Below are 20,842 nucleotides of genomic sequence, written 5' to 3' on the forward strand. Positions count from 1 at the left end.
GAGATCACTTTTTATTCGATTTTATGAAACAGTTAGTCATGCTATTTGATTGTCAAAAATATCTCCATTACTCTTGGTGATTTTATATCACTATTTAATAATGTTTGAAAAATAACGTTTTTGTCTCTAGCTGTTGTATATTTTTTATTAGAATCATTTTTTAAAATTATTTCTATTTGTTATTCTGTTAATATTTTTAACCATAGAATATTGATAAAATAATGTACTTACTGTATTGAAAATCTTGATATCTCCTGACAATAATATTTTGAACAAAATTATTAATAGTATTGATCTCAATAAATTAAAATTGGCTGTATAATCCTTCAAGCTGATTGCATTGTGATATTGTATGCACATGAGTCAAAGTCAAAGAAGACGTATCGTTTTCCACGCGATCGCGTGATAGTTTGTTTATCATTCACTGAACGGTATATCTGCCGAACGGTATCCGCTCTTTCTAAGAATGATTTAATGATGAATTTAGGTCGGTTTAATTTTTATATTCGTTTTGTATATGCGTGTATAATTATATATATATATATATATTTTTTTTTTAAATATAAAATTTGATTTCTTTAAAATAAAGATATTGTAATTTCCTAAAAGAAGCAAAGTATTTATTGTAGACAAATATGATGTTAAACGTAACAATTACACAATGTATTCTTTTCTTACAATACACAGTTCATATGAGATAATAATTCATTAACACAGCCATTTATTGACAAATATTTCACGAAATAACAAAGCTTCTTGGTCATCGTACAAATGCCTGATGTACCATCTAAGAAAGCGTCAGAAGAATTTTATCACATTTAAAATCATGGAACGTCTGACATCGCGACACATATAATTTCTACGTGGACTTATCTTATTAACGATAATTAATTAATCCCCTTTACTGGGATAAGCGTGCATAGCGCTCGATAAGCGCTGATCGATTAGCATCACGGATACACGGAATCACGGACACACGGCTTAACACGGAAGAGTGGATCTGGTCGTCATCCTTTCGTATCCCTCACATCACCGGCGTTCCGTTCCATTGTATTAGAGCATCCTGCCACCTTTGGTGCAGCGTGGAACAATAAGTGGAAGAGGTGATACCTTGAATTCTGCGCCGTTTACGGTAACGCACGAGCGATCTCGCAGATATCGCATGATCATTTTGTAATCGAGAAGACAATAGCGATCTTACAATTAGATCTTTTTCACGCACTAAAAAGCTTCTAAAATTAACGGTGCAAGTAAATAAACTTTTCAAATTAAGCTGTTGTATTGAATCGAGCATGGAGTATAGTTCTTGTAAAATTGAGAATAGTAAAATTTACTTAAGTAAAATTTATGCTTTATATTATTTGTTAAATAATACTAACTTGGATCGAATAAGCTTCTCTAATGGTGTCGCGGCGATATCCGCGGTTTCCATTGTTGCAGCATCTGATCCTCCGGAAGTCTCGTTTGCCCTGGTATCCACCGTCAACGTAGCATGACTGCCACCGCAGGTGAAATATTGAATCTCGAATCTTTTAACATATTTAGAATATGTGATATTTCCTTGAGACTGTCTAAGAAAAAGTCAGATACTATTTATGTGTTTGTATTTAGAAGTTAGAAGTGAATTCTGAGCTATGTTTACATAAGATACATTTCCTTAATGCATATAATCAATATAACAGCTTTTTTCATTTATAAATTGCATATCTGATTATTTATACTTTATATAGGGATTATCGTATGTCAGAAATAAAATATAGGTAATTAATATTATGATAATATTGTATTGATAATAAATTAATAAATTATTACTACTATAAAAAAATTAGGACATAAATAAAATTAACAAAAAATTCGAGTGACACGTAAAATTACATGATGGATATGTACCGTCGTTCTGCGTGATAATTCCTCAGCAATTCTCGATTCGTGTTGAAGAGCACGCCATGGTGACCGAGACAAAGAGTCACCCATATCGGTAAACTGGGTGTCTTCAATCGAGAACCCGGCTGTTTGCCTATATTGCTGTCACCTTCGTGCACTAAGAACCCCACTTCGCTTCTCATAAGGACGCCCCATTGCGGTACAGCCTTATTTCGAATTAATTATATTGAATTAACATTTGAATAAATAATTGTCTTTTTTTTTAAATTAGGCTACATTTATTCGATACATATCAATAATTCTTTTTGTGGAAATAATCTATGATACATGCAGAAATTTCATACCAATTTCGATATGATCTATAGATGTTATAATAGATATATATATATTATAACAATCGTAATTATAAATACGTAAATTTGTAAATGGTAAGGAACAAAATTATTATAAACTTACATATGTATTTTCATCGCCAACGTGAAGCACTCCGTTGTGAAGATGCGGTGAAGCACGACCAGTTAAAACGAAGACAATAACACTGATTGGGCCTTCTTCCGAGCATCCACCGAGGATCGATGCCTTTGAATCTTCTAAATCGTTTCGAACCCTGAAATATGCATTTAAATACATTAATCAAAGTAACTTGCATTTAATTGTCCAATTGAGGCAATCCTTTTTCATCTTCAACTTGAAATAGAATAAGAAAAAATGTTAAAAAAGGTATCTTACTTTGAGAGGCCTCTTGAAAGCACTGCGCTGTATAAAAGTAACTTCGCACCAGGTCCGCCTTCGTCGTGAAACTGAAGGTATGAAAATTCTGAGTAAGATAATTTTATATTTTATTGACTTTATGGAAAAGAAATTTATTTTATCACAATGATAAAACGCAATTAAAATTTGAGTTTGATATAGAAACTATAATATGCGATTCCATCACTTAAATAATGTCCGATAATGTTTGTATAATCTGACAATCCGTCAAGTATGTTTTAGTTTCCTTACGTAAATACTCACCAGGTACAAGTATCTCTTGACAAATATCTCAAGATCCTCCAAGGAATTGAACTCGAAAAGGTGCAGCTAGAGTACAAAGCAACCTTTCAAGGAGTGTACTTGAATCTGATAACGTCGTAGAACATGAATTGTCAACCATACAGTCAGAGATATATCGCACGCAATCTCGAGATTATTCTAACACACTTACCAAAATACCAACGCTATAATTTGAGACATATTCTGTTTCGTCGTAATTAAATGAGAAAGTTAGATTTCACTTTGTTACTCGTTAATGTGATAGAAATGGAGTGACACATTACTAAATTATTTCACTGAACGCGCGCGAGAATGTCAATTTCGCCACAGATTTACCTTTTTTTATAAGATTTAAATCTCTAACTGTTTATTTAATATAAAAAGTATATATTTATAATTGAATAATAAAGAAAAATATATATTAAAACTGACGAAGACGAAATTACTGATAAGCAATTCTTTTAAATATCTATTTAATTTATTGATGCAGAAAATTACATAAAGGAAAACATACCGTTTCTGTTAATCCATCTTGAAAATATTGCACACTGTGTTGAAGATATGGCGTATCCTGCGGCAGAGCTACTATGGCCTTTGGCACGATGTTGCTGACCACATTTGGACATGTGGACACGGAGAAACCACCTGCACAACGCCAGATAATCTCCGATATTGCAGAAGTCAACACTTCGATCTGTCGATCATATGAAGGTTTCAGCAAGCTGCAATCAAAAGAAATTTTCCTTAATAATCGATTTACGATTTCATATAATTACACTTATCTAATAATATTCTAATTATCGTGTTAATAATATTTTGATTACGCATACGGTAATAGAATAATATATCTGCTGTTTATATAAATAAGGCACTTACGTCTCGGAATTTGCACGTAGATCTTGCTTGTCGCACTTGAATAGAAAGTGCTTTAGCATGACAGCTTGCACTGCGGTGACGAGGCCTCTTGTTGTGTTCCTGGGCGTTCTCAATCCAAATGCTAAACTTTGTCCATATGGTCGTAAGGTCAGCCCGGTCCTTGCCCATTCGACTTTAGGTGGACTCGCGCAGGAACCAAAGACCAACGTTCTCAAAGCCTATAACGACAGGAAATCATTAACATACAACGACTAATTTTTATGAATTAAGCGATAGTTTTCAAACATTTTTATACGTTTATAAATTTTTATATAATTCTTTATTATATTTATAATAAAATTTATGTGTATTTTAAAATTACCATGCACGTTTCTTCCTCGATGGGTTGTCCACCGATCACGGGCGTTTTTGGTAGAGCTCTCGTATTACGTGGGTAGAGTATTTTTTCTGAAACACACAATCCAAAAGATATATTAGTACTCACGAAATAGAACAGAGCTTAAAACTAAATGCCTTTTTACACCTGGGTAAAGCTCGTCGGGTTCGGCCATAAGAGCGGCGTATCGGGCTGCTCGAGTTGACAGCAACATCTTCGAAATATTCTTAATGCTGTGATATTAAAAGTATGGAAAGTATTAGCTGTGATTATTTTATAATATTATATTGCATCTACTAAAACACATTCCATTGTGTATTATATGCACAATGTTAATTCAAATGTCTCTCTTTATACAATTAATAATTATATAATTTTTTACAATAAAATTAAATCTTCAATTTATTATTTAACGACACTACTTTTCTACTTTTTGCCCAGCTCGAGTATTGAAGCGCAAGAAACGATTTCGCCGAGACGAGGGAGATTCTCAGATGGCTTCCACAGCCAGTTGTCACCCGGTGGTACTACGTCGGTAGAATATCTGATATCAATTGAGATCGTGCCGGAATCCGCACCTTCCTTTATATAGGATCTAATATGCGACGCTTATGCGTGCAAGCATTTCGCGAAATATGTACGTCGCGCCGGGGCTTTCAGACCGATCGCGCACGAGAGGTGTCAATTCGAACGTCCGAAAAGAGTTACGACAGCTGGGAACGATAGACATGCCCTACTAATGTCTATTTGTCATGCCGCACTTCGAGCTGGAATTTGAGCGCAGGTGAGTGGCGGTCATTGGCGTAAGTAAATTATCTGAAGATCTATCACCAAGAGAAAAAAGAAACTAACAGAAAAAAGGTAATATAAAGGAGAAAAAAAGCAGAATAAAGTAAAATGTAAATAGAAAAGATAAAAGAAAAGAGAGCTGAAGAGAAAAGATAAAGGAAGAAAGATATGATGAAAAGAGAGGTAAACAAAATAATAAATAAATAAAATAAAAATAATAAATAAAAAGGGAGAAAAATAAAAAGAGGAAAGTAAGAAACAAAGAGAGAAGAAGAGATATAGAAATATAAAAATAGGAAAAAATAGGAGAGGCAAGAGAAAGGAAACTAAAGACGAAAAAGTAAAATAAAGAAAAAAATAAGAAAGAATTGTAGAATTTTCATTTCTGTAGCACTCTGAATCAAGCATGCTACATTTATGTGTGATATTCTATCTTTTTAACCATACATTGTCACATTGTTAATATTGAAGTTATCACGAAGCTTATAGAGATAAAGGATAAAATCAAGATTGGTAAAGGTTGAAGGATCATTTAAAGTTTTCTGTCGGTTGAATGAGGGGTAATTAAAACATTACGCCGTTGCATGTGGCTAGATGTAACAGTGGTTGAAGTTATCTAAGTTCCTGTGTTTCCCGTATTTCCGCTGGTGAGTGCTTTGGGAGACGATGAAGTTTAATGCGATACTGTTTATATACGCGATGGATGTGCTCGGGTCTTTAGACTTCTCGCGTGTACGTCGGATATAACGGCGAGAAGCATACAGGGGTAAGATGGGGTGAATTTGGGGGCAAGGTTCTTGTTTTCTCGGAACAGCTCGGATGAGCTGATCGATTATTACGGCAGGACCTTGACGGATCTGACAGAAAACTAATAAACGAATGTGTGGGAAAGCCAATACGAGGTTTCCAATCAAATTAACTACATTTACTATATTTAATGCTTTAAGGTAAAGCTTGAAGAGGTGGTTGAAATAAAAGCGTAATTACTATATTTTAATATTCGTATATATAACTAAAATAATATGAAAAAAAAGAATTTCCATTAAAATCCATTATGTTTTTAAGAATTTTTGTTCTAACAATCCCTAAAATAAAAGTAATTTATAAAATTTTACATTTAAAGAATTTACATGGGTTCTTGAAAAAAATTATAATTTATTTTACGTTTTCACTCTTTGTCAGAAAATTACATTTTAATTTCAAATTTTTATTCTGCTTTATATTTTTGTACTTTTTCTTCTACATTTTTAATTCTTCTTGGTATCTCTGTTATTTAATCTATTAACAATTTTTAGTTTATATTAATTAAAATTTACATTATTGTAAATTATTTTTATATAAAAAAATATTATTATTTTAAAAGGAAGGAATTTTTGAATTCTGTTTCTTATAACAATGTTAGAAATAAAAATAAAACTTGTTCTCATATGCACGCATATGCGTGATGCGAAAAAATTTCGTGATTTTATTTTCTCCATTTATTCTCTCGATTTTAGATCTAGATAGACGTCGTAAAAACAAAATGTCGTTTGACTGAATATCAAGAGAGAGAGATGGCAACCGAAGCTGCCATTTTCAGATGGCGAAGACGTGTATAGATCATCCGGCGCGGCCTTTCGACTACCTCGTAGCTCGAAAGCGATCGCGTGTTCGCGTGCAATCAAAATATCGGATTACGAATTCGCGCCGGAACGGCCATCTGCATTTGGCGATTGCACACCCTGATATATCGCGTCCCTAATTTACATTTGCGAGGCGCCTGTCGAGGAGGCATACCTATCGATCTATTCGTTTACGTTCCTGCAGTGTACACGCTTGTATGTTCCATAGAATTATGCCTGGTTGCATCCTTCTGTGTTCTATCATCTTAACAAAGCAAATGAGTTCGCTTACTTAAAGGAAGAGTCAAAATTATAACAAAGGTGCATGTTGTATTTGGATAAAACATTTTAGAATAAAGTAAATAAAAAGCAGTGTTAATTATGAACCTTTATCTGTCTATTTAGCTCAGCTATTTTTGACAATAATAAATATTTTTCTGAGACTGCTGAAATTTTTATTGTTTTTTGTTGCAAATAATTTTTATGAAATTATTCCAAAAATAAGATTTATTTTTTGATGTTGTTCATACATGCACTATTTATTTTAATAATAATATTTATAGCGTACAAAAAAACGTTATAAATACGGAAAGAGTAAATAATGTAAGTATTATTTTATATGATAAAGATAAAATTTGATTTATTTATCACGCATGCAAGATAAACTAAAATTTAGCTAAAAAACTATATAAGTGCGTTAATAAAGCAAAATTATAATACAGAAATATTTCTCACGCATAAAAGATTACATGTGCGAAAATACAAAATGCGATACTGCAGTTAGTCCTGTTTTTTAGCTTCGCAAACACACTTGGGTTAAAAGTATTTTTATAGTTCTATACAAATTTACTCGCAAGCAAGATGTGAAATAGCTTACTTAAAATTGCAAAGAATTTTACTTGCAGACAATAACTTGTACTAACAGTATTGCAGTCCTAAGGCCAGCTCAGCGAGGACAGAAACCTCGCGTAGAGCAAAAGGGCAAAAGCTTGCTTGATCTCGATGTTCAGTACGCATAGAGACTGCGAAAGCACGGCCTATCGATCTTTTTGACTTGAAGAGTTTTCAGCAAGAGGAGCCAAACTTGCAAGAGGAGTTTATTTCACATCTTGCTTGCGAGTAAATTTGTATAGAACTATAAAAATACTTTTAACCTAAGTGTGTTTGCGAAGCTAAAAAGAATATATTTTATATGGGACATGAAAAGATATACATATATATATATATTCGTTTAACTCACATAATTAATCGCTTCGTACACATTGATATTACTCATAGCCGAGAAAATATTCAATATACGAAATATTATGCGGGTAATACTTCATCCAGTGAAGCAATCGATGCTCTCCTTTCATACTTCGTTAAATTTAAGTTCATAATTGGTTTGCACAAATGAGGATTATCGTAATAAAGAGAAAGTTGCCGTAGTTGATTAATAATTTAATTCAGCGCAAAATATTAACTCACTATATTGGAAGTTTACTTTACTTTAAAGTTTAAATCTCTTTGCACACACATAGAATTGACTACAACATATATATATTATTAGATACTAAAAAGTATCTAATCTAGAAAGTGAAAGCATTGCAATCTAGTTTTTGTAATTTAAATTACTAATATAATTGAAATAATTACAACTTACAATTAGTTCTTACAATATAAAATTATGTCGTTTCTTTTCTACAGAGAAAAGAGTATTTAACTAGAAAAAAATTTAGTTCTTTAAACAATATTTCTTTTACTAATTGGTCATTAAATAAAGTATAATTAAACATACTTAAGTGTGCGATTTAGAATATAACTACGTATCATGAAATTAGGGCAATCGTAGTAGGTATACTACACTGAGAAAAAATTCAATTACAGTGCTATCACGGGGTGCCAAAAACATAAGTAGTTTATTCAATTGTATTATTATTAGACCCAAATATCCGGATTATTAAACCAATAATTTAATTATTGGTTTAAGTAGGTATTTTTCAGCCTTTTAGAGGTAGTTTTAGTAAAGTTAAACCAATAATCAAATTATTGGTTTAATAATCCGGATATTTGGGTCTAATAATAATACAATTGAATAAACTACTTATGTTTTTGGCACCCCGTGATAGCACTGTAATTGAAGCAACAGCTTTTTTTTCTCAGTGTACAAATAAAAAATTATCTTTTTGTGATTTAAGTATCAGAGATTTTTTTCGTACCTCTATCCCGAAGGTATGGGGGTAACTTCTCCTTCCGCATCTCCTTGCAATGTCGCTTATCGCAGGTGGATGTCGCGTTTGTCACAGCGGCCTCCTTCTCTTCCGTCACGTCGGATTCAGCCATTTCTAAAGTTTACTTTTTGTATTTGTTCAAGATTTAAATTTAGGCACACGTTGCGACTCACAGTCTAAAGAATTTCAAACCACCAATACACAGACAGATCGCTGCTGGACACCATCGCAGTTATTTTTTTATGTAACAATCACATATTGAATTTGTTTAACGACACGTTTTTTTTTCGTTTCGGAAGATATATACCTTCTTCTGCTTCATGCGTCAGCTTTATGATCCACAGTCTGATGCAGCTCGACGGTCCATAAAATTCCATTCGTTTCCATTCAGCAGTCGTTCCTTAACCGGCATAACTTCGGCAAAAACGATCACGTCGATTTACGCCGTAGTTAGTAAATTCTCACGTTTTCTCATTTTGCTCGCCGAAGACGGAATGCAGGAAAAATAACGTGCCTTGCCTACAGTTTCTCCCGGTGGTTCTCTGATAAGCAATGTTAGACTTTAACGTCCGCGCTTAAAAGTTGAAGTACGCGAAATTCTACGTGCATGCAGTAATCTTTAAGATGTCGGTGATTTAAATGCAGATATTATTCGGCAGAATAGCTAAATTTTAAAATTTATTATTTTTTAACAGTCAATAATTGCTTCGTTTTATTTTATTTTGAAATCAGTATTCTTCCATTATTTTATGATTAATTTGTACAATTATTTAAAAAAACATTGTCTGTCTGTTGTAACAATTTTAAAGGTTTTTATTAAAAATATTATTTTATCTATTTTTAATTTAGACGCGTTATATTAATATTATACATGTACATGTTAGTTTGTATGTGCGTGTATTTTATGAACACGTTCTTTAGAATAGCTTTAGTTTATATTGTAACAAATTAAAATTACGTTCATTACATTAGACACTTGTTCATACGTTTAATACATTTGCATGTATTCCGAATATTTAATCTAATCACTCTAATCGAGTACCACGAATGTCTGTGAAGGTAACGATGCTGTTTGTACTTTCATTGACTTGCGATAACTGACAGACTGCCGTCAGACGTGAAGCGAGAAATAATAACCCTAACTAACACCCCCGAGCTGACTCAGCTTAGCACACCGCGCGAGCACCCTACACAGAGGGTGGGTCAAAAAGAGAACACAACAATTTCGTCGATTAAAGTGTTGTAGCGACTCATCTTACGTATCATGCTTGTTCATCACTATTACAAATTTCAATCTAAAAAGCGATGTATTCTTGCAAGCTATTATTTTGAAAATAGTTTCCGATCGAGACATTCATGTCCTCTTCACATATGCCTATAAATTTTCAATTATATTAGAAAAGATTAATTTCTAAACGTTCCAAATAGTTTATAATTTTTTATCACGTAGTTATCGAGCTTTAAATTATGTGAATATAGTAAAGTTCTTTAAAGAGATTAATCGACACAGTTAAGGAGATTTAAATTTCTAAAATTTTTAAATGTAGACTTATTACTAAAAGTCTTAAATGCTAAACCAGTGTTTTTCTGCATATACCCATGTGTTGTAAATATTATTTGATAGACTGTAATGAGATGATCTGTAATGAATGGATCGCGGTTAAAGGAAATTGTTCGTCTAATTGTTATACACGTACTGACAGCTTCGACGTGCCCGAATCACGCTTTTATACCTGCGTAGCACCTGGCACACATCTACTCTATATCTAAGCTATTGTATTCGGCACAGATGTGCGGAGTACGAATCGTCTTATCTTATAGATCTATCGGAGCTGCGCATCTTTGCATGTGTTTCGTGCTATTCTCGTGCCGGCCTTACAGACAATCGGAAATGAAGTCTTGCTCTCAGAAACGACTTTAATCAAATAAATTCAGGCACTTGCACTTTTCCGGGCCAGAGGATGGAAAAAGTATGATTGTTCGATTATTATAGCAATATTCCATAAATTATTCCATTAATTACAGTGTTGCAAAATAAGATGATTACAGTCTTAAATCGTTACATCTTGTTGTTAACAAAGCATTTATTGAAATATAAATATCTGTACAAGAAATTATTGCATCTTTTGGAATAAATTAATTAAAATGTAATTTATGTCATTATGTAATACACTACAAAAAATATCGATAAAAAATTTAGCAAAGGTCGCGCTTGTGGTATTTAAGTTTCAGTACGCGTGTTTTTAGTCCATTAATTAGACCCGGTCAGTTAGATTTTCAAACTTCTTGCAATTTTTCATCGCACGCAGAAGAAAGCCATTTGACCATAAGCAACAGTTACCTTTACCATCGAGAAGAACTATTTGTAATTAACTGGAATGGTGTGCGTATTTCCTTATATGATTCTTCCGCTCCATATACGACTAACGCATAATGCGCGTATTTAATCCTTCCTTGCAATACCAGTTTCCGTTATAAATGATAATTAGATTGTCTTATATCGTTCTGAAATAAAAATGTACGCACCAAACCGTAAGAAATTTATAAAAATTTGATAAATTATTTTTGTTATAAGATAATCAAATAAAATGTTAAAATTTAGTTAGAAACACTGTTTGAGTATTGCAGAATTTAAACAATTGTAATAATAAGTAACATAAAGGAATAACATCAAGAATAGCGCTAGTATCTTAAAGATAAAAATAGTCTACAAATTATTGATTTATATATCAAGTCAATCGAAAAGATTCCGATCAGATTATCATCTTCCGACCTTTCGCTTGATCGGAAGATTCAATTAAACGATTCGCTCGGATCACGATGCCCAGAGGATAACAAGGAAGCCGAAGGATCCTTAAAATTGATTTCCCCGCCGTTCTCGTGGTCGAAACGAATCGAACTTCTTGCTCGTTTCTAATTGCCAATTTCCTGATTATCCTACGCGAGTCCGCGCTCGAACGAGTCTAAGTTCAAGTTCGCGTTCTGAAATAGACGTGCAGTCCGTGTGCCATACACGAGAATGCGTCAAGGTGTTGATGCAACTGTATGCATATACGTGCGATATCTATAGCTGACGCCGGTGCGAATATGAAATTGGACAGCTAAAACCGTGTGGCGTAGTACCAGGAGCCGTGCAATGCATGCACACGTGCGAGTATACCGGAACGAACGAGAGGTGAGCTTAATGATCGATCAGCACTACACGGGTTACGCCAGGCGAGGCGGAGATCATATATCTCGCGCGGATGATCGATCGTTGACGGGCGCCTCGGAAAATGGGAAAACTTTCATCGTACAAAGGAGAACATATGATTCTTTCTCATATTGTGTAATGTTGCCGAAGCTCGTAAAGTTCGAAGTACAAGTGTTTGTTGCTTAAATCTTGTAAAACGGGGGAAATAGCATTAGAAACTCTAAATTATGACATTCATTATCGGGACACATATGATGTCTTCTGCGATTGAGCCGACAGCATTCTAGAAATCCCAATTTTAGCTTTAATAGATTCTTTTACAAATTTTGGGATTTTTAGATTCTGCTATTCTTTTAAGAAAAATTTGAAGGAAAAATATAAATCATACAGAGGCTACTCTTAAAAGTAGAATAAAATTAACTTCGGGAAGTATTCTATTGAAATAATGTAATATCTAAGAGAACAATTTTAACTTATTTCCTATCTTTATAAATTTAATGTAAAAATTTTCGTACTTCGTACCTTTTATTACAATCAGACAAAGAAATATTGAATTTGTCATTGCAACCATGCATAATATTTACTACTATTAGTCTTTTCCTTTGTCTTCCAATACGCATCATAGAATCCTTTGTACTGCATGAAAAATAATTAGGATCTATCTTCTTCAATTTTTTAAAAATCTGCTAAAAACAAGAAGCTCTTTACGTAAAAAAATAAAATGCGACACATTTGATTATACCTTTTATTTTTATTATGTATGCAGAGTTTATTTATGCAGAATATTACTTTCTTCTTATTTAATTAACAAATTATACATATAAGAACGAATCGTACAAGTAAAGAAAGTATATTCCCAGATAAATTGTAAAATACAGATTAATGTAATTCTACACTACATCTCTTACAATTAGAAGTTAAAAATATTGTGTTAAATGCAATTTATGCCCATAAATATTATTCAAAGTCGAGATAGAAGAAGAATTTTATTCTTTATGAAGCACAAGAGTTCAACTACGTCAAGGAAACTTTTTACCTCATAAATGATCCCTCCATCCTGTTCCGAAACTTTTATTGACTGGAAACGAGTGCAAGGAACGCCGTTGACTTGTAATATCCTTGATTATGCAATATCGGGATACAAATATTGAGACCGAAATGACAGTTTCGGCCCCGGTATTATCGCACTTCCGCCGTAAATGAACGGTCTCATTACAAAGAAGAAACCCGAATCCAGGCTGAATCAGTTTCCAGGTCGGCTTTCGTGATCCGGGCTAATAGAAGCTCCACCTAGGGCATGCCTATCTAGCAAAAATACTCCAATTACTCGAGAACACCGTCTTTGGCACACTTCCATGGAAGTTGCATAAATTATTTGCTGCCCCGCTGTTTTATTACGTATATGCCCAAACGAATTGTGTTTCCCAAATTACACTGGCGTGATCCTCGAGGAAATCGTCTCTTTAAAAAACAATTAATTACGCAACACGTCAAATAGTCAATTCTAAACATTGTTAATTTAATAATTTTTAAACTCTTTACTCAATTAATAATTAATGAGATTAGATAAAAATTTCTTTAATCTTTTTTTAATTAAAAAAAGGTAATATTTATATATTGTACAAGTAATATTTATATTTTGTAAAAGTGTCATAAATATTATTTATGATATTTTGACAATAAACATGGTATTTTCTTCCTGGATATTTAAAAATTTTAAATTAACTTATTTATTATTTTTAAATTAATTAATTTATTATTTTTTCTTTGAAAGAGTGAATATATAGATAGTTATTTATCATGCGTTTTCTTTGAGTATTAAACATAAATTTAATAAGCAGAAAACAATAGCAAGATGTATGTAAAAAGCTCCTAATTTTCTTCTTTTTAACGTGTTTCACTTCAGGTTAGTATTTTAATTTAATTTAATTTAATTTTTCATATTCGAATCTGTTCACAATTCAAAGGATATTTGAAAAGAAAAAGAATGACAACGAATGAGCAGTTTAAAACGTAAAAACGCTTTATTTTTTAGCGTTTGTTTTACGAGAGATTGTCATTTTCAAAATTTGAATATGGCGCGCCAGCGCTCGTCTCGTCGCGAACCCGAACGAAGCGAGCGATTCGCGCCGTTTGCCGAACGCATTCGCGCCTCGCAGATTCGGCGGATTTGCAGCCGCGTTCGCCGCCGCCGCCGCCGCGTCGTTCGTAATGACCTGCGATCTTTCGGCCACACAGCCGCGTAGATATTCGGAAATCCAGGTAATTCTTCCGCATTAAAGCTGTTGAGCCGTTAATCTTGAAGCTCATGGCGTAATACCGCCGAGTAGTCGTCGGATAAAAGAACAGAGCCGAAATTAGTATCCGTGACCGGCTCCGACGTACGCCGCGACGCGACGGTCAAACAAGTAGAGCACAATCGATCTTGACTCTCCGCGCAAAGATCTAAAATATCGAAGAGATATTCGAGACCTACGAGACACGGGAAAGACTGGCGGTAAATAAGATCGAACGAGGGATATCCGTAGCGAGGTCGATTAACATGGCGTAGCGATAATATACGACGGTCGTAGTCCCCGACCTGACAGATCAGGATACGCCAAAGCTTGTGCGTTACTTACGTCCACGACTACGACTGTCATATGTGCTTTGGCCCTAACGCGTTTGGGATGAGAGGATATAAAAGATTCAAATATGGCAGCCTAATTGCGATGTATTTCCGAAACGCGCCGGCCGCAAGCTATCGCGCGAATTGTAGCACGTCGCAATGAACGCCCCTCGACTTTCGGTCGCAAATTCGCAATTCCAGGTAATTTTTCCGCATCTAAAAGCTATTCATTAGTATCGCAGCGTATGATATGATATATTGTCGAGAAATCGTTGCGTGCGCGCGCGCGCGCGCCTAACAAGAAGCAAAATTAAAATTAATATCCACGCACTAATTGTAAGATGAGAAAATTTATATTCGTGGAAACGAGTGCTTCCGGAGCCGCATACGTAGATTATTCCTTTTTTTTCGTGGAAATCCAAGTTTAGATAAGAACAAATAAAAGATATTTACACACCCACGATACACCCACGCACACGATCGTGGGAAGATGAAATTCTTGCGAAAAATCTGGGTCATCTGGCTAACCGTACTGATATATAATGCATCACGTAGTCCGTAATCCATTAGAGGCAATATATGAGATATTGGAAATAAACGAGCGAAATGTAAATTGATATCGCAAATATTTCAGCGAGATTATCAAACAGTTGGTAAAAAAATAAGTGTAAAATATCAATAATGATATTAACAATAAACGTCACAGCGACCGAGGAAGTAAACATTCGGGTATTTTTCTTTTGCGCAAACATGGAATTATAAATTCAACGTAAATATAAACATGTTCGATATTTATATAATACTACATTCTTCGTTACAATACAATGGAGTTTGAAAAACATCACGTAGACTGCACATTATTATGTTATAAAAATAATTTAATCCACGCAAAAAGCGTTCACAGCGCTATAAATCATACACAGTATACCTGAATGAATAAATATCAAAGTAATATCAAGTATGGAGCTTTATACAATGTTATGTGAGGTATCGGTAAAAAAAACCTGCTTCAACAATAATAAGTATCAATTCTAAAGATTTATGGCATTCAATATGAATAAGGCTTCATTCAAGACAATAAATGTTTTCAAATTAACGCGTATATAAACAGATATGTGTACACATGTATTCTATTGCGCTTTGGACTTCTTCGCGGCGCCCTTTTGCGGTTTCGGACGTTTGTTCGACTGGTCCGTCTTCGATTTTTCGGTAAAGTCGTATTTCTTCGATAGTTTCTCCCTAATGAGTAAGCCCCTAATAAGTTTCCTCCAATTACCGTAGACCTTCTTCCTCGTTTTCTCGGCGGCCCGTTTAGCTGATTCAATTTGTTCAGTTTCCCAAGCGTCTCGTAACGTATCTTCGTATTCGGCGCATACGACATAGCCCTCAATGGCCGGCACAGCGCCCATGCAACCAAAATTGAAACCCACTACGGCAGTCGCGCAATCTATGTTCAATTTTCGCGCGACGCGATTTAATCCTGGAACTACAAGGATTCATTCATTGAATGTGCACTAGAGATATCGCAATATTGTAAAATTCCTTTAAAATTTTTCTAATTTTCTACATTTTGCTATTTATTTTATTCGATGTAAAATAATGTGACGAAATGTTAAAGAGAATATCGTTAATATGACAGATATATTGTACTAACGGTTTATATGCACTGTGCCTTTTGGAAGCATACACATCTTAAACAAATCAACATTTCCGTATTCGTTTCGTGGCACAATACCATCTTTAGCTTCTGGGGGCTCGTAATCTGTAGTTTGCCATTCTCCGAATAGTTCCAACGCAGAATCCTTAAGTCTCATACCTGAAAGCTGCCAAAATTTTTGTTACATTTTTCATATAATTTTCATACAAATGAGACTAACACATGAGACAAACACATTCTCTGTGTATTCTACGAGGTATATTATTTTTACCCATTTTACCTTGTCATATTTTGGAAGTGCTTTAACTATTTTGTAAGGGTCCTGTTTCGGCTTAACTACACGAGCTTGCTTTAGCCAGGTCTCTCGCGAGCGTAGCGTATGTACGCAATACCGCGAATAAATAGCTTCGCCCGTTTTCAAATGTCCTAATGGCACACAATCCGGTGGATACAATGCTTCGTATTTTAGTAAATGCCTGACGAGAACGTATAATGGGTGCCCTTTGCACTCGCCAACGGTTTTAGGCAATGGTTGCTCCAATTCCCTGTGAAAACAGTGGTACATTAGTTATCTTTTGATATCGTTCGTCGCAGTTGTGTCTAAATAAATAGGATAGAATCAAAAATTGGAAAAACAAGAAGAGAGATTACTTTTGCAATAGCAATTCATCTTCCTGTTTAGACATAGCTGTCTCCCTTTCTTGCCAATAAGTTAAAGTCTCAATCCACCATTTCTCATCAATACGCTGCTTACGTGTGACAGAAAGCCACTGCGGGCAGTAGCGTCTTGTAACATCCTTTACTAATCTTTCCGAATTATAAGCTATCACGTATAATACTGGCTTGGTTGCTCTTTTCTGAAACATTATTATGTAATAAATTTCATGAAAATCTCATAGACAAAAAAATTATAAGAGTTGTTTTGTAATTATGGAAGGAATTATTTTCCGTTACTTTTTCAAGTTACTTACATATATTTCAGCTACACAATCTACATTTCCATCCATAACATTTATGCATATCCAGCTTGCTTTAGATTCCACGTATACTTCGGCCCATACATCTCGTCTCGTTTTCAATTTATTATCGGTTTCTTCATCGGTTGACGCTTGGTCTTTTTTTTCACCCTTTCCTTTAGATTTAATAACTGCTTTATTTTTACTGCTGCATCTCCTTTTTGATTTGCTGGGTGGTTCTTCTTCTTCTTCTTCGGAACTTGAACTTTGACTATCACTCCGTGACTGTCTCTTAGAATTTCTCATTTTAGATTGGTCATTTTTTGAAATAATCTTAGCGTTTTGTTGTTCGGTTGAAGTAGGTACAACATCATGTGCTTTACGAGATCTTAAACGCCTTGGGGATGGATCAGCCTCTACTTTATTTGAGCTTGTCGAAGCTGTTTCGACATTTTTGGACGTAGAAGCATTATCTTGCGCGGATATACTGCTATTTAACTTATCTTTGTTTTTCTTACTGTAGGAATACTTGGAACGAAGAATCTCTGCTGCCCTTTTCTTTGCTTCTACGTTGGCGTTACTTCGTGCAGCTTCGTTATTCTGAATTACATTGTTATTTTTGAGCTCTTTCTTTGATTTCACATTTTTCTTATCTTCCTTAGACGTTACCTTACTCTTTGTTTCCTTCGTCTCTTCTTTAAGTTTGCCCACATTTTTCTTATCTTCCTTAGATGTTACCTTAGCTTTTGTTTCGTCTTTAATTTTACCATCTTTTTCCGCTGTGCTCGTTTTAGGCAGTAATTCGTTGTAAGCTTTTACAAGCGGTGGATTGAGAGACACTACTAAACGACAATGTAAGCCGATACCTCGCAATATCGCCACGTACAATATCACCAATTCTCTGTAGTTGTAAATTTTCTTCTCCGCGATTCTTTTCAATAACGTTTCTCTATTTATAATGACTTCGTTATCGCTAGATTCTACAGTAAATACATTTTTAAACCATTTTGTCAATTTTGTCAGATATTCCAAATTAAAGTTGTCCTTTGGATAATTTTTAGTCGAGATAAGAGACACCACTGTTGCCATTATCTCAGGATCACTTGCTTGATGATTTAAGTAAAAACCATATGCCAGCCAACAAAGTCTACCAGCTTTTTCTATAATAATCTGATTGGCTTTCAATTTTCTTCGTAGAAGCGCAGTCAGATCGGACTCCTTCTTGCTGCCTGTTTTCTTCTTGAAAAGCATACTCGTGCCTGGCAAAGTTATCTTGACACCTTCCTTAGGTATGGTATAATCTTCAGGACGTTTAACATCCTCTTCCTGCTCCTCCTCGTCGTTCGTGTCCTCGTCATCCTCGTCATCCTTGCGGAATGCGTGTGCTCCGCTTTCCCCTTGAAGCAAAACGGCGTTTATCTCGTCCGATATATTTTTCCTCTTCTTTTCTGTCTTGACTTCTTTGTTCACCCGCATGCTATCGTCCTTGGAGGAGTGCTGCTTAGGCTCCTCATCGTTGACATGAGCCCTCTGCGAGGCTTCCAGATTCCTGACCACTTCGGAGAACAGTTCGATGTCATTGTTCTCGGGCACACTCGCGAAATTTTCGTCGTCGCTGCTCCCGTCCTCGCTATCGTGCTTCACTAGGTTAGGCTTTGTCGCCGGTTTTATTGAGAAGAAACTAGCTGTCAGCTCGTCTTTTGGCGTGATACCGGCGAAATCGTTGCTGCTGTCGGAACTGTCATCGTCGGAATCATTCATATTGAGCGTTTATCCTGCAAAATATAATCTCATTAGTCTGCCGCTACTTGTTATTGTTCGTTATTATCGTACTTTACCTGCCGCAGTTCGTTAATGTCCGTGAAATTGATTTTTCTTATAACGTAATTTAACAAAGATTAATTGCCTATACGAAGCTGTCACAATTTATTGTATTTATATTATGTAAATGTACTTATACACAATAATGTGAGAAGACACTGCACGTGTGTGACGAAAAACACAGGAAAGCATTGTTATGAAATAGTCTTATTACCTTCGAATGATATATAAGCCTGCTAGTTTATCGATAACAGTAAGTATAGTGTGCAAACGTGATATTATTTTGTTTTACAATTTGGCTCGAGATGAAATTTACTTCTTGATAAACAAATTTGTATTAATAACATATGTATAAATTTATTTTATACAGAGAATTAAATTAAATTATAGATTAAATTAAATAGTAGAATTTAGTTAAAAATTTTTGTTAAAAAATTCAAGATAAAAATGAGATACAAAGTAAAATTTACATTCTTTTAATATTTGCAATTTTATAAATTGTGAATTTTCAGATCAACAGCAATATTTTTGTTATTGCAACTTGCAAGTCATATTTTTAAAATCAACATTTTGCAATACATTTTTATAGTATTCCTTAAATATTTCTTAAATAATTTTATATATTCTTATGATATTTTGCATTAGATATCTCTATATCGTATTTTTCATAACTTTTATCGATTTTTGTAAAGAAAGAAATATACTAAAATATTTTTTACCAAGATTTTTTTTATCATAATCGTATCCTCTAAATGCGATCGGAAAGTTATCAATTTTTTATAATACATTTGACGCATTTATTTGACTCGAACCTTTTCTTAACAATGATAATAAACCGACTTTCGTGAATATGATGGATAGCGCGTAACGTTGACAACAAAGCCGGTTTACCCAGGCGTTCATTTATTCTTCGCTTTACGTGCGACAGTGAAATTTATATCCTTGCATAACAAAAGCTGGAGATTTTATGAAATATTACTGTAACAATGATCTCCTTTTGGTGAAAAAATTGCGGAAGGTGTAGCGTGACGGGGAAAAAGCGTGCGCTAAATAGGAGAAATTAAGTGCGCACGGTAGTGTATGAATTTTGAAGCAAAACAGTTTTTCGCTGGTTTGAAAGACGTTGTCTGCGCACTTAAACTCGTTGTCCATTCAAATAATTCCCAGAATTATCTTGAAATTTGAATAGAAACATTAAACATATGAATTACATGCAAGGGGATAAAATAACTCGGTATTACCGGTTACCAGATTTTTCGAATTAAATTTCTATTCAAATATGTAAAATTAACTAATGAGTAACATTTATATTACTTCATCAACGTTCATTATTCAAATTTTATTTCTTATAATTTTTGATCTTTTCATAGCGTTGTTAATTTGGAGTTTTATCGGTTTAGTATTTCATTATAGATGACCTTACAGTTATCGACGTTTTGGGGTTGAAGAGATTATCTCTTTTTTTTAATCCATTTTTGTTCTCTAATGCTTGTAATCGAATCGACATGTAATGGTGCGATGATGGGTTTTCTACTACGGAAACCTGCGTACAGCTGCGAGTCACATTCTTGATTATAAAGCGATGAATTATTTCGATAGTAGCGTACTAACGTTTATAAATAATGAGCAAACAGATGCGCTCGTCTCTTTTGCGACGTTAGCGGCTTTCTCCGAGCGCGTGCATCGCCTCCGGCAATTTATCGGGATACGTCGAGTTTGTCAGTATCTCGTGCACCTGCACTCTCTGAATATGGTTTGACGTAATGGATAATTGGCGATCCGATGGCCGATGTACAATACCTAAGTGCATTTATGTGTAAACCCCGGTGCCGACATTTG

At 34.4% G+C, this 20,842-nt stretch overlaps 2 protein-coding genes across 4 annotated transcripts; both read right to left on the bottom strand.

Moving 5' to 3' along the window:
- Positions 1-598: 598 nt before the first annotated feature.
- LOC139774664 (inactive ubiquitin carboxyl-terminal hydrolase MINDY-4B) lies at positions 599-13,373 on the bottom strand. 3 transcript variants are annotated; one of them, XM_071710080.1, is made up of 14 exons: positions 12,998-13,373; positions 12,484-12,644; positions 11,110-11,273; positions 9,076-9,310; positions 8,757-8,981; positions 4,154-4,239; positions 3,793-4,010; positions 3,431-3,638; positions 2,899-2,964; positions 2,614-2,684; positions 2,341-2,491; positions 1,891-2,090; positions 1,380-1,529; positions 599-1,070 (listed from the first exon to the last, which is right to left on the bottom strand). In XM_071710080.1, the coding sequence occupies exons 5-14, from the start codon at positions 8,878-8,880 to the stop codon at positions 1,025-1,027; spliced, it is 1,320 nt and encodes a 439-aa protein (XP_071566181.1). In that variant the 5' UTR covers positions 8,881-8,981; positions 9,076-9,310; positions 11,110-11,273; positions 12,484-12,644; positions 12,998-13,373; the 3' UTR covers positions 599-1,024. The 3 variants fall into 3 exon arrangements, with proteins under 3 accessions (XP_071566181.1, XP_071566182.1, XP_071566183.1); XM_071710081.1 differs by lacking the exons at positions 11,110-11,273; positions 12,484-12,644; positions 12,998-13,373 and adding an exon at positions 10,366-10,693; XM_071710082.1 differs by lacking the exons at positions 8,757-8,981; positions 9,076-9,310; positions 11,110-11,273; positions 12,484-12,644 and having other exon boundaries at positions 12,998-13,369.
- Positions 13,374-15,339: 1,966 nt separating this feature from the next.
- Positions 15,340-19,213, bottom strand: Xpc (DNA repair protein complementing XP-C cells). Its single transcript, XM_071710071.1, has 6 exons — positions 19,021-19,213; positions 17,198-18,957; positions 16,878-17,083; positions 16,507-16,771; positions 16,224-16,392; positions 15,340-16,055 (listed from the first exon to the last, which is right to left on the bottom strand). The coding sequence occupies exons 2-6, from the start codon at positions 18,941-18,943 to the stop codon at positions 15,700-15,702; spliced, it is 2,742 nt and encodes a 913-aa protein (XP_071566172.1). The 5' UTR covers positions 18,944-18,957; positions 19,021-19,213; the 3' UTR covers positions 15,340-15,699.
- Positions 19,214-20,842: the final 1,629 nt, after the last annotated feature.

Source organism: Temnothorax nylanderi, unplaced genomic scaffold, assembly GCF_030848795.1.
Source record: "Temnothorax nylanderi isolate EJ_2023f unplaced genomic scaffold, tnyl_v1.0 TNYL_tig0084_pilon, whole genome shotgun sequence".
Lineage (NCBI taxonomy): Eukaryota > Metazoa > Arthropoda > Insecta > Hymenoptera > Formicidae > Temnothorax > Temnothorax nylanderi.

Coding starts and splice junctions, on each gene's coding strand:
- LOC139774664 (XM_071710080.1), bottom strand. CDS start 8,880: ATGGCTGAATCCGACGTGACGGAAGAGAAGGAGGCCGCTGTGACAAAC. Junction 3,639..3,792: donor CTACGTGCAAATTCCGAGAC/GTAAGTGCCTTA, acceptor TTTTGATTGCAG/CTTGCTGAAACCTTCATATG. Junction 1,071..1,379: donor GAGAAGCTTATTCGATCCAA/GTTAGTATTATT, acceptor GCTGCACCAAAG/GTGGCAGGATGCTCTAATAC.
- Xpc (XM_071710071.1), bottom strand. CDS start 18,943: ATGAATGATTCCGACGATGACAGTTCCGACAGCAGCAACGATTTCGCC. Junction 16,772..16,877: donor GATGAATTGCTATTGCAAAA/GTAATCTCTCTT, acceptor CTGTTTTCACAG/GGAATTGGAGCAACCATTGC. Junction 16,056..16,223: donor AGGCACAGTGCATATAAACC/GTTAGTACAATA, acceptor GAATCCTTGTAG/TTCCAGGATTAAATCGCGTC.